This window comes from Cornus florida, unplaced genomic scaffold (assembly GCF_030987335.1).
Source record: "Cornus florida cultivar Cherokee Brave unplaced genomic scaffold, ASM3098733v1 CherokeeBrave_3.0.0_Hap2_Chr11, whole genome shotgun sequence".
Taxonomy (NCBI): Eukaryota; Viridiplantae; Streptophyta; class Magnoliopsida; order Cornales; family Cornaceae; genus Cornus; species Cornus florida.
This window is the reverse complement of record NW_026775581.1, coordinates 125,317,696-125,330,137: the sequence shown is the minus strand read 5'-3', so window position 1 is coordinate 125,330,137 and position 12,442 is coordinate 125,317,696. Positions and strand designations below refer to the sequence as shown.

The 12,442-nt window shown below is 38.4% G+C and overlaps 1 protein-coding gene across 1 annotated transcript; it reads right to left on the bottom strand.

The window, feature by feature from the left end:
• Positions 1–1,430: 1,430 nt before the first annotated feature.
• LOC132287019 (uncharacterized) lies at positions 1,431–11,916 on the bottom strand. Its single transcript, XM_059789480.1, has 3 exons — positions 11,739–11,916; positions 8,964–10,782; positions 1,431–3,572 (listed from the first exon to the last, which is right to left on the bottom strand). The coding sequence occupies exons 1-3, from the start codon at positions 11,795–11,797 to the stop codon at positions 1,479–1,481; spliced, it is 3,972 nt and encodes a 1,323-aa protein (XP_059645463.1). The 5' UTR covers positions 11,798–11,916; the 3' UTR covers positions 1,431–1,478.
• Positions 11,917–12,442: the final 526 nt, after the last annotated feature.

Here is a 12,442-nt window from a genome sequence, read left to right as displayed (position 1 = left end):
TTTTAGCTTTTTTTGTTTAAGCATGAAATCTAAGCTCAAAGAAAGACACATGGGCATTCACCTCTCGAAAGAAAAAACATTATAAGTAATAAAGGGTTAACTCAGTGGACGAGCTAGAGTCGCTAGACTCCCAGAATTACGAAGTTTGAGGAATGTTAAATGTATGTCGTCTTTCCTATACATGCAGCAACTTTACCACTGCACCAAGACCCCCTCATTGCATAAAAGTCAATGTAGAAAGAAAAAAAAAAAAAAAAAAATGGTCACAACCCATTTGTCCAGTATCACCATGTATCCTGTACTTGTGTACCATTACAGCTCTCTCAATCTTCAATACACATAATGGGTTAGGACACCATGGAGTCCACTAGAGTGAAAACTAAAACCCATGGAAGGAGTCTCTAATTGCTGTTAGATGTGATCCAAGAGGATGGAATTTGGACCACCTTCTTTTAGTTCCACCTGCTGATACAAGCCCCCTTTGGCAGGATTGATAGCATGCGTTTTTAGCCTTCTGTCATTTACCATAAGATGTATATATGAATGTAATGTTATAGAACATTGATAATACTGAAGAACACTGAAAAAGCTAAAAAACTAGTAGAATGAGAGAAAATGACCTAAACATATGGGTTAGAGGACGGCCAATACAAAATGATTTATGTTGTTGGAATATTGGTCAGGTCACTTTCTTACTGATGGATTTGATTGTACCGTGGGTAATCTCTCTCTTTTGTTAATTTGGCTGCTATTCCCCTCCCGCCATTATTATCTTACTTCAACTTCACTCATCAAATAATGCAGTTTTGTGTTGTTTTCATCAGTCTCGTGTTTAATAACTTGTAGTGTTAGACAGCACTCCATGTCGCAACCAGTATGTTCTGTGAATGTTATAATGAAACGTCCATGAACAACCAAAGTCCTGCAGTGCAGTAGTGTGCACATGCGCGCATGCATTCAGGCCATGTCCCCCAGCCCGTGTTTTGCAGTGCCAGTCGTGTGCAAGTGAGCGCATGCATTCAGGCCACGGCCCCACCTAGCCCCCTAACCCGTACACACAAAATGTCAGACCATATTAATATGAGATTTAAGACGAGGAGAATGACATATCAGCTTTTACAGAGTTGACCCATCTAGACGATCTTAAGCAAAAGGGCTCATGTAATAACAACAATAAGTTATGGTGTCCCTAAGAATGTCTCTCTCTTGTTTTTCTCCAACAGTGACTGAAACTACCCACTCCCATGTGAAGGATTAGTATTCTAAAACCACATATAAACATACATTCAGATGAGAAGATTATAGCATTGCAAATATATATTAGATTTATCTTCTTTCCATTATTATCATTTTGTATCCATTTCTTTTCCCTCTTTGTTATGGAAGTATTTAACTTCAAAGATGCAAGTGGGTGAAAAAAAAAACACAAAGAAGAGGAAGCGCACGTAAAAATATATTAATTACTAGGTAATTTATCATTAACACTCTTTATTAGAACCATTTAATGTTGGTTGAAACATAGTCTTGAAGGTTTGAGGACCCCTTACAAAGAAGCTATCAGAGTTGTTCTCTGTAGCACTGGAGGTCAAAGCAGATGCCTCCTTTGACCTACGAGCCGAATTAAATCCAAAGAGATGGTCCCCCCAGATATCATACTTGAATTGATCCTCAAACCCAGTCTTCTCCTCTGTTTTCTGTTCATAGAGTTTGGATCCAGGTGCCCGAGCATGTGCAGCAATTGCAGACGTTGAAGCCGAAATTGAAGGGCAAATCAAATTGGAAGTAGCCCTACCACTGCAAGGAAATGTAGCAGAAGGCAACAGAACTGGTTTGCTACCCGCTTTTCTTGGTGCAGATGGCTTCTCTTGAGTAGGAAAAAACCAATTTCCATTGCAGTACTCCCCAGGAACCTGAGGTACAGACATGATTGCCTCAGAGGCAGGTTCTGAAACCTTCTCACAATGGTGTTTGGTTGACTGGGTGAATAGATTCCTACTCTCGACAGATTGATCCACATCAGGAGATAGTGGCCAAGACCGTTTAGGAATGACAGACGTGACAGGGGACAAGGGTGATGAAGGTGTAGAATTTCCACTTTGACTGCTTGAAACTTCAAAGTGTCCCATTAACCCTGTAGCAGGACTCTTTTTCTTCCTTTGCCGCTTTCTTTTCTCTTTTCCAATCCTAACAGTGAGGTTACCAGATTGCGATGCTTCCTGCTTATCAGAGCTCTCAACTGCCACAGACTTTGACAGCATAGAGGGTGATGATACCATCTCCTTTCGAGTACTCAACAAACAGTTAGTTTGGCTCTGATTTCCTGGAGATTGATTTGCATGTTGAGCAGTTATCTCCTGTTCTGTAACAACACCATGACCATTAGGATATCTAATAACAGATTCCAGCGCTAAGGCTTCCTCTTCCCCGGTTGACCTTAATAAGCCATTCATTTTAGAAGAAACAACAAACTTATTACTGCTTTTCTGGTTATGATGCACACGATAAGTTTTTCCCTCGTGACTTATGGTGGCAATGGAGCTTTTTCCACTCTTGAACAAGTGATCAAGGGAGCACAAGGCCATCATCTGGGGAATGATGAAACAAAATACCATTAACATCACAGGAGCAGCAAGAAGGATTGCGAAAGAGGATTTCTTCACTTGCACCCAGAGCACTGATTTCTTACATAAATTGAGCATGTGTACGGGAAGACTTGCTTTCATGGGTATTACGAGAATACCAGTAGTTAAGGCCAGTTCAAGATCTCTCTGCACCATCACTGCAGTAAAATCTGTCTGGTAGGATATCAGAAGCTTCATTGACTGCCCAGGTTCAAGAGCAAAACCTTTACAAGAATGTACTACAAACCCATCCAGACCACATTCTGTCCCAGAAACTTCTATTCTTCTAACCTCCAGTGGCAAGTCTCCCGTGTTCTTCGCATACAGCTCTTTTGACAACGACCGAGAACAGGCATAGGTGGTGTCTTCCTTGTGATGATGTAAGTTTTCTGGAGGAGAGAAATTAAGATGACTTGGCAGGTTGAACTTAAATTCTAAACTCTGAACAGGTTCAGTCCCATCCAACAAAACCAGGGATTGTGACCCTCCAAATCCCCGCAAAGATAACCACTCTACTCCAGAAAGATTGTTCCTTATCAGAGCTGAACTTCTCCACCCACATCGATTTGAAGGGTGAAAGAAAATCGGCCCAAAAGATGCTCTATCATTAGGATGGACAATGGCTTCTGTAAGTGCACCATCTGCTATTGAAAATCCATACCTTGTTGGTGTTGTAGATTCACTAAGTACCAAACTACTGGATGAAGAAGGAAGTAAAAGCCCATCGGACGCCTTGCATTCATCAATTATCTCCCCAGAGTTTAGAATAAGTTGCATTACAACTGGCTGTTGGCTTGGGTTTTTGACGGTTATCCACTTAGAGTGATGAGTTCCAACCTGTACTGTTGGGAACAGAACCTCAAGATCATCAAGCACAGTCATTCTACTTGCAGTGCCTTGAGATTTCCAGTTTCCCAGTACCAATTCATCTGCTTCTGCCGTCTCCAATGCCTAAAGGGAAAGTCCACAAATATTTGTCATTGAGAATTCACATTGCATAAATATGTCTATGAAAATATTATGAAGCTGGAATTATAAAAAAAAAAAAAAAAAAGCCCCTAAGCTGGAGTTATAGAATTTTGCAAATCATATGCCATCTTACTAAATTTCTCTCTATTAATTATATATGTTTCACCCAAATGTATGGAAGCTTATAAAAATGACAAAAAACAATTAAGAAGTTAACAGTAAGATTGAATGGGAACTGTTTCTAGCAAATGTACATTCCCCCATTTTAGGACAGAGTAGACAAATCCTGCCTTTTTTGTTTTGATATCTCCATAAAAATCGAAAGATTTATTTTTGGTTCGGGAAGGGATCATGGAAGTTTGAAACGAATGGAAGATAATCTATTTTCATTAAGGGAATTATTAGATAATAAAAAACAGAGCATCATGTATGCTATTCTCTAAGATTGAAGTAGTTCATTCATAGTATAAAAACTGCGCACTCAGAACCCCAACAGAGCAGCTGGGTTGGCCAGAGTCCCTTGGTGATAAACCAAGAGGTATCAATCAACTGCTCCTGGGCTTACCTGATGCATGTGACATTGGGATGGTTGAATGTATTCGAAGCGAATAGTTCCGCTTCTAAGATGTGTCATTCAACTCCTGTCAGGCTTACCCAATACATGTGGCTTTCCGGTGATTGGAAGCAGGAGTGGGTCAAGGCTCACATCAGTGTAATGTCTAACGAAACCGTCTAGGACAATTCCCATTTCCCAACCATGTTCCCAAAATGTTTTTCCTCCTTGGAGAACCCGGCAATACTTCAATCTAATCCTGACATCTCCTTACCTTCAAATATCCTATTTCCCCCCCTCCAAATCATCCAAAAATAATCAAAACAGACCTCCAGACTATAGCTCATATCAGTAACAAAATAGTTAACAGAGGACCAATTCCCCCCTCTTCCCTCCTTGAAGAGAACGAGGCAATACTTCACTTAAAACCTGACATCTCCTTACCCTCAAACATCCTCCTATTTCTTCCTTACAACCGAATACACCAAAAAGAGGCAATCAAAAACACTATTAACAAAGAATTAATAATGCCAAAAAATTGTTGCAACTGCATATCATTTATTTAAAATAAAAAAGAACAGAAGAGCATTAATAGCTTTTCGAGGTTTGGTTGTAAAATCTCGTAAGAAGCTGAAACATTAATCAATTGCCAACTCCAAATTGACTAATAGAAGAAAACAGTGGAAAAGGATATGTCGAGTTGCGTTGAGCAGTGTCGGACACGTTTATACACGAAGTGCACCAAATAAGTCCAATTTTTTTTTTTTTATTATTATCGAAAACTGGATATATATGTTGGAGACATGAAGGAAACGAGAGACACAATGAGACCGGAACACGCTTAAGTTGTTTGAGGAAAAATAGGAAGAATATAAGATTGTGAAAGAATTGAAGTGAGAGAACTTTGGACTTAAAAATAAAAAATGATGGGTTAAAATGATCTTATTGGCCCTCCCGCCCCTGAACCACATGCATTTTGAACACACAGATACAGAAGAAAGAGAAGAACCTGATTGAGTTAAAACTCTAAACCTGGTTCAAGTAAGTTGTGCCATACTCTTCAATCCAAACCCATCATCTTCCTCCATTGTCAACATTGACCTTTGTCATTTCCTCTTCCAACCACAATCACCACCACAGCTGCAATATATTGTCACCAAAAACCTTAGCCCCTATCCCTTATTCCACACTTTTTGATTAAATTATTGTTGTACGGAAAATCAGAGAGAGATAAGAGTATGAAAGAGAGGTATGGAAGGAGTAAAAGTGAGTTGAGAGGAGGGTCGCAGTTAGAGATGAGAGAGCAAGAGGGACTTGCATCTTTGAAAGTCAAGAGAGTGTTTTGTTTTATGGAGAATATATTTTCATATTGGGGTTAACTAATTTGTCTATAGACTTAATAAACCTATACGCATATAACAACAGATACTTCTTTTGCTAAGACAATTGAAGTAATGTACTTCGGCTCACACTTCTTTGCTCAAAACTTTTTATATAAAAAAAATTATGAAAAGCTTTTACTCATACATTTGTACTTATACTTTATAATCATTAATATAAACATATATATTTATTTTTTTGTTAGGTACCCACTAAGAAGCACGGACACGGATACGGGACACGGATACGACACGACACGGACACGGACACGGCGACACGACAAATCCAAAAAAATTAGGACACGGACAAGGCGAATAGTGTATATATATATATAATCAGCATTAATAATTTAAAAAAAAAAACACTGATATGTTTAGGTTGGAATATATATATATATCACTGATATGTTAGTATATATATATATCAGCATCTTTAGGACACGGACACGGACACGGCGAATTGTGGCATCTTTAGGTTAGTATATATATATATCAACATCTTTAGGGTAGTACAAAACAAAAAATAGAACATATCAGCATTAAAAATTTAAAAAAAAAAAAAAAAACAAAAAAAAAAAAAAAAAAAAAAATTAACATATCAGAATTAAAAATTTAAAAAAAAAAAAAATTCCAGAAAAGTGTGTCCGAGCCGTGTCCGAGCTGTCTGAGCCGTGTCTGAGCCGTGTCCGTGGCGTGTCCCAGCCGTGTTCGAAAATTAAAAAAAAAAAAAAAATTCCAGACACGTTTTTTAGCGTGTCCAACACGTGTCGGGGCGTGTCCGACGCGTGTCCGTGTCCGACACGTGTCGGACACGGATTCTTCGCCCATTTTGGAGTGTCCGTGCTTCCTAGGGTACCCATCATCTCTGTGTCAATTTTATTTTATTCTCCTTGATAGTAATCATGTCCACAAATTCATGTAATATAATATTCATGTCCGGTGTCCATATCTGTGTTTCTTAATGCCCAGCAGTCAAATCCACCATGAGAAGTGAAAGTTCTTTACAAGTACTTTTCAACATCTTGTAACCCCTTTAAATGTTAGTTTCAGCATCATTGTTCATCTTTAATGACTTCCAGGGATAAGAATGCCATACCAAGCAGGAAAAACACACCGTGCAGATACAAGAGGACATGGGTGTTTCTACATTATCGCATATGAGTCACCAATCAATCTTAATGGCATCAGGGATTTCATTTGGAATGAATCTGAAAGGGCTTTATTATCTTCATGCCCACGATGCTATCCAAGGAAAGTTTCTATGGTAGAAATAGAATGGTCAAACATTCAAGAAAGGAAGGTGCCTATAATATTATGCTCAGAAACTTCTCAAATAATTACTTGTCCAACCAACTGATGACAAAGAAAGCTAGTAAAGTATTTGAGCTGGGCATTAAAACAAATGCAGGAAATTCATTTTCTGCAACTGGGCAGGGAGCAGAAGGAAGGCAGTTTCAATATCATCTGTACCTCTCCTAAAGACGTGTCACATAACAAATGTAGCCAATAAAGATAGCCGCTCTCATATTATGACATTTCAGGTATAAAAAAAAGTTCCATATTTTCATCATTTCCTTACCAATTCCGTAATGCACTTCTGAACCTTTCAAGTAAATGTATCCCTCCCTACTTTTTTAAGTGACTATGAATTCTAGAAAGGAGATAAACTTCAAACCGCTCCATCAATAAGTTCATTTAGGGAGACTTGGAGCCACAGTCAGACTCACTGTAGGTCCAACCAACACCAGTTTGCTTACAATCAGTTGGGAAAGGAAAAAACCTTTCTTTAACCATCAAGTTGAGACACTAAAAATAGAATTATGTTTGTAATTGTTTGAAAGAGAAAATTACTTGAGTGAATGGTGTTGCACATACCATACTAGGTGAATAGGCAGCCAGATTATGCTTTCGATGAGAACATTGAAAATAAATATGAAAAATATTCAATAACACAACATTGAAACCATAAACAATTTTAAAAGAATAAAGAAACTATGATGATAATCTAACTTTTTATGAGACTTAGCTTAATCCTTGTAAAAGACTATGTTTACGACAGACAAGTATTCTAAAAACTTTTCAGAGGTCAACGTTGACACAACCAAGGGTTTTTGAACCCAAAACCACAACCACGTGATGGCTGCACCATCCATATATGCTCCTTCCCAATCTAGGTTTTAAGACACTTGACAAAAGATTATGTTTTAAAAATACATATCATGTTGGTCAAGCGCGAGCTTTAGTGCATAGGTATGTACTAGATCCAAGGCCCGAAATGTAGAGCTTCATACTCAAAGCGATGTATACCAATATATGTTTCTTTTATCTTTAATTTTTTATTTTCACTTTTTGTCAATGATGGTGGTGTCGGGCCTCTTAGATAGTCCACTACTAGGCACAAGCAGCCCCTCCCTCCCACATGCACTAAGTATGTTACATGGACTCTTCAAAAGTAGGTGAAGCACCTGTGTCGAACACACAATACACGGACATGGGTATGGGATATGTGTTCGACACTTTTTGTTGGACATGTACCCAAAAATCACATCTAATAATTCATTATATTATATTATTACTTCAAAATGATTGAAATGCTTATATCAGATACTATGTTACATAAAAACATTATTTTACTCTAAAAAAATAAAATAAAAATATTAAATAATATGAATTTTAGCAGTGTCCATGTGCCCTGTTTGGGGACTTGACACACCTGACATTTGAATACATACTCATACCAGACACACGTATCCAAGTCCAGTGCACAAGGCAATTACTATGAAATTGCTTGGGGGCGCAAGGGATTCGAACTCCCAACATTCAAGATATGAGGTAAGAGCCTTGTCGTTAGGCTAGGCCCTGGGGGTTACCAATATATGTTCTAAATAGTGCGGTTATGTTATCAATCAAGTGTTTTTACACCATATTATCATTTTTCCTTTTATGTGTTTTACCTTTCGCTATTTTATAAGTAGGCATGGTATGAAGGATCATTGCTTGGCAAGATGATGAAAGCTCAAAGCCTCTAATTGGAAAATGTGAGAACACGCTTATCAACAAAACAATGCACGAATGCAGTTTTGAGTACTATAGTAGTAATTTGGTGAAAAATAATGCAATATGAAAATGTTAGGACAGCCTCCAGTTCACCCCTCCCAACACACTGATTAAACGGGATCAAAACTAGATAATGGCCTTGTTTAGAAACCTTAAGCAAAGAGGCATTGAGCACCTGATACTATTAGCCTATGCAGCTCAAAGAAGCAGTGTGTCTATCTAACATGACAGCCCAACATGATATAGAGTATGCTACCAGTGACCATGTAGCTGTTAAAGCCATACAAAAGGAAAGGACAACGCTGAAGCTGATGAAGAAACTGTCACATTAACTGTTGCAAATTTGTAGTAATTGAAAGCAAAAATTTATTCAAGTCAGCATACCTTGATCTGTGACGCTGACTTCACGCTACTGCCTAAAGACCTTGTTCTTGCATTGCCATGTTCGATCCTTTCAGAATGATGATCATAACCAATGTAGGAATCAAACTGATTTCTTGGGCAAATATTGACTATATCTCTGCAAGGAATCTCAAACTGAGGATTACTTGAATCATTTGTCAGAATGATTAATTCACAATTCAAGTACGTATTGGGAATTTCAGGCAGGGGAGCATAGGTAACCACAGCAACTTGTGTGACAGTGCCTGGAAAAAGTATTAAGCCTTCCATGTATTTAATTTGGAAAAGCTTTGTACTTTCGCCATCTACAATGATCTTGACAACATTCAAGAGGTAAGAAGCACTATTTTTCAGCGAGAGAGTAGCAACGACAGTTCCGCTGCCATCACATGGCACAAGGACCTCTATAGATACTGAAACAGAGCTTGCAAGATCACCATAGGCAGGTTTGGCTTCCAATTCTGCTTCGAAAGGAACTATAACTGTATCTTGTGAAGATTTTTGCAATTGCATGCAGAGAACACCAAAAATTTTTCCTTCAGAATTATAAGAGAAGTCTATCTCCATAATGGTCTGAGTGCTGTGAGGACCAATCTCCCAATTTCTATGGGGTTTCATTGCCAATTGTGATGTACCAATTTGACCATTCTTGACATCCAACCATTCCTTAACACTTGGCAAAATACGCTGATTAGGACCCTGAGAATTTTCTATACTGCAAATTGCTTTTGTTAAATGGGAAGTACCCCCTAAAGAAACTGATATCCATGCAGTTACTTCCTCCACGTAGAGAGTTTCATCAAAAGGATTAAACAAAGACAAATTCTTGTTCCACCTTCCATTGGAGTAAACTTCCGGATCAACTAAGGGCTGTATCCCATAAGGGGACTCAGTACCGAAACCTCTGGCCTGAATCAAGAAACCACCAGAGCTTGTCTGCAAGATCAGGTGAGCTGAGGACAGACCCAATCGTGTAGGTAAAAACACAAAACAAATAGAAGCAACTTCACCAGGCCCAAGCAACACTTCACTGAAATTGCAAGGATAAAATTGTGTGTCGGTACTGAAAGGTTCGTATAAATTTAAAATGTTGTCACTGTGAGTATTTGCCACTGTTAAAAAAGCTAATAAAGGAAAATATAAATACTGCTGTCCCCAATCAAGTAGATGAGGGGTTATTTCTACATGGGGTGACAAAGAACCATCCAAAAACCCCGATTTGATCCTCCTAGAATTCTCATTCAGGTTGAAACTTGGGATCTTCTGATTTAGTAACGTTCCTCTGCAGGAAGAAACATCATTTGGATTAGGGCCATGAGTTTGAAGAGACGAGATGTCATGGATGCCCTCTTGGGAGTCCAAAGAACAAGAAAGGGTCCTTCCACTTGATTGCCTAAACATACCATAGTCTGATGACCAGCTAATGTTATTTTTTGCCTGACTTGAACCTACAGATAATGTGTCATCAGACTGAACCCCATTAACTTCTAGAATAGTTGATTCCTCTTCAAATAAAAACCCAGGCAATGTTGAAGGAAAGCAGAATAAATTCAAATTGCTACATACATTCTCAACACTCAGGTGGGCCAGAGGATTTTTTGAAACATATCTCAAACTTACATCACCAACAAATACATCTTGAAAACCCACATTATGACCATCTCTATAGGACCCACATGCATCAAATTCCACCGGCTTCTGCATCCCATTCATGGAGCATGGTCCGCATGTAGCAAGGCCAAAGAAAGTGCATACCAGAACAGCCATAATATGGAATGCCTTGGCTCCATGAAACAATCCCCTGAAGAAATCATCGATACAAATGCTACTTGAAGTGAGAACTCATGCATGGTAACGACTAGTTACAAGAAAAATAAATAAATGATAATAATAATAAATATAAAATTCAAAAAGTGGGATCTGGGCAGCTAGAAGGGCCCAAACCAAAAACATAATAAAACATGTAAAAGCACAGAGTCATGGAAACATGTGAGAAATCATACAAGAAAGGTAAGTATTAATGATGGAATATTAATGCCACAAATATGAACCAAGTCAATAAATTTGGACAGGTATAGCATATTAACGAGTCTTATTAATTACTCCCAGTAGATATTATTTGCTTTACATTTACCATATATATATATATATATACACACACACACACACACACAAACTGAAACAGAAGTTCAGTTGGGGTGAATTAATAAGATAACTATAAATAAGGAAGGGCCTATTTTCACGGCACTCCATCTCTCATAGATATGGTGGGCTAGAGAAGTAGGGCTTTGGCTGTGGAACTAGCAACTTCCAAAAATTATCCAACAACACCATAAATAAACAATAAAAGACCCCTAAATAAATTACTAATAAGAGAAAATTAACAAAACACAAAACAGACTCCATAAAAGAGAACTTGAAACTAATTTGAAATCACCAAATCAAGTCTTTATCATACCAAAGTAAACAAACCACACTTTTTATTGTACAAAACTCATCGAATGATCGAAGACACCTAAAGACGATGACTATATATATATTTATCAAGGAACAAAGAATAATCATCGGAACCTCAGAAAGATAACAAGAAAGACTTGAACATTCTTGAAATGGGGAAAAAATTACAGAAGGATAGAATCAAAATAGTGGATTGTCGGAAAGTAAACTGAAACGGAATATCTGGTGTTTGGCGAGATAGAAAACGATTAAAACTAAGAGAAAAAGTGGGGAAATGAACAACGGAGTGAGAAAAATTACCGACGGTACGACATGGAGAGCTGGCGATGAGCTCCGATCGTTAGGGTTTGGGACTCCATATCTGAGTAGCGAAACAGAGCATCTGAGTTTTGTAGATTTTTAGGGTTTGTGTTTTAGCTTGTGCCAAAACGCTTACAAGATACTCCCACAACACAGGCACATAGATACACACATATACACACGCCCTGTATCGATGAATGAATGGCCTCGGAGAACGAACGAGACACCTCCTGAGAATTACCGAACTACCCTCCACTCTACCACAGATCATACGGCGGCGTTTCTGTCCTTTTGCCTTACACCTGTTACCACTGTAAGTTTACACTTTTTGGATGGACAAGTTATGATTAATTGAAATAAATGATATGCGGAAGGGTAAAATGGTAATTCGAGGAGAGATTACCTCCAGGCGTTGAAAGGAAGTGCGATGACTTTGTACTGCAAATAATTTAAAGAAAGTTTTATTTATGTGACGGAGACAGTCCTGCGTGTCTTAAAATAACAAGATGAAAAGTTTCAAGACGGATACAGTAACGTGGGGACATAGATTGCAAGGACTGTTTTACCCTTTTACATGCATACGTGGTCCGAGCCAGGTAGTGCTACATGGCTCGTGGTTCAAGGTTCTTGGACCGCTCACTCATGTCCCTGTCTACCATTAGAGGGGCTAGATTCGGGATATCAGTAGATTTCAACTAATTTAG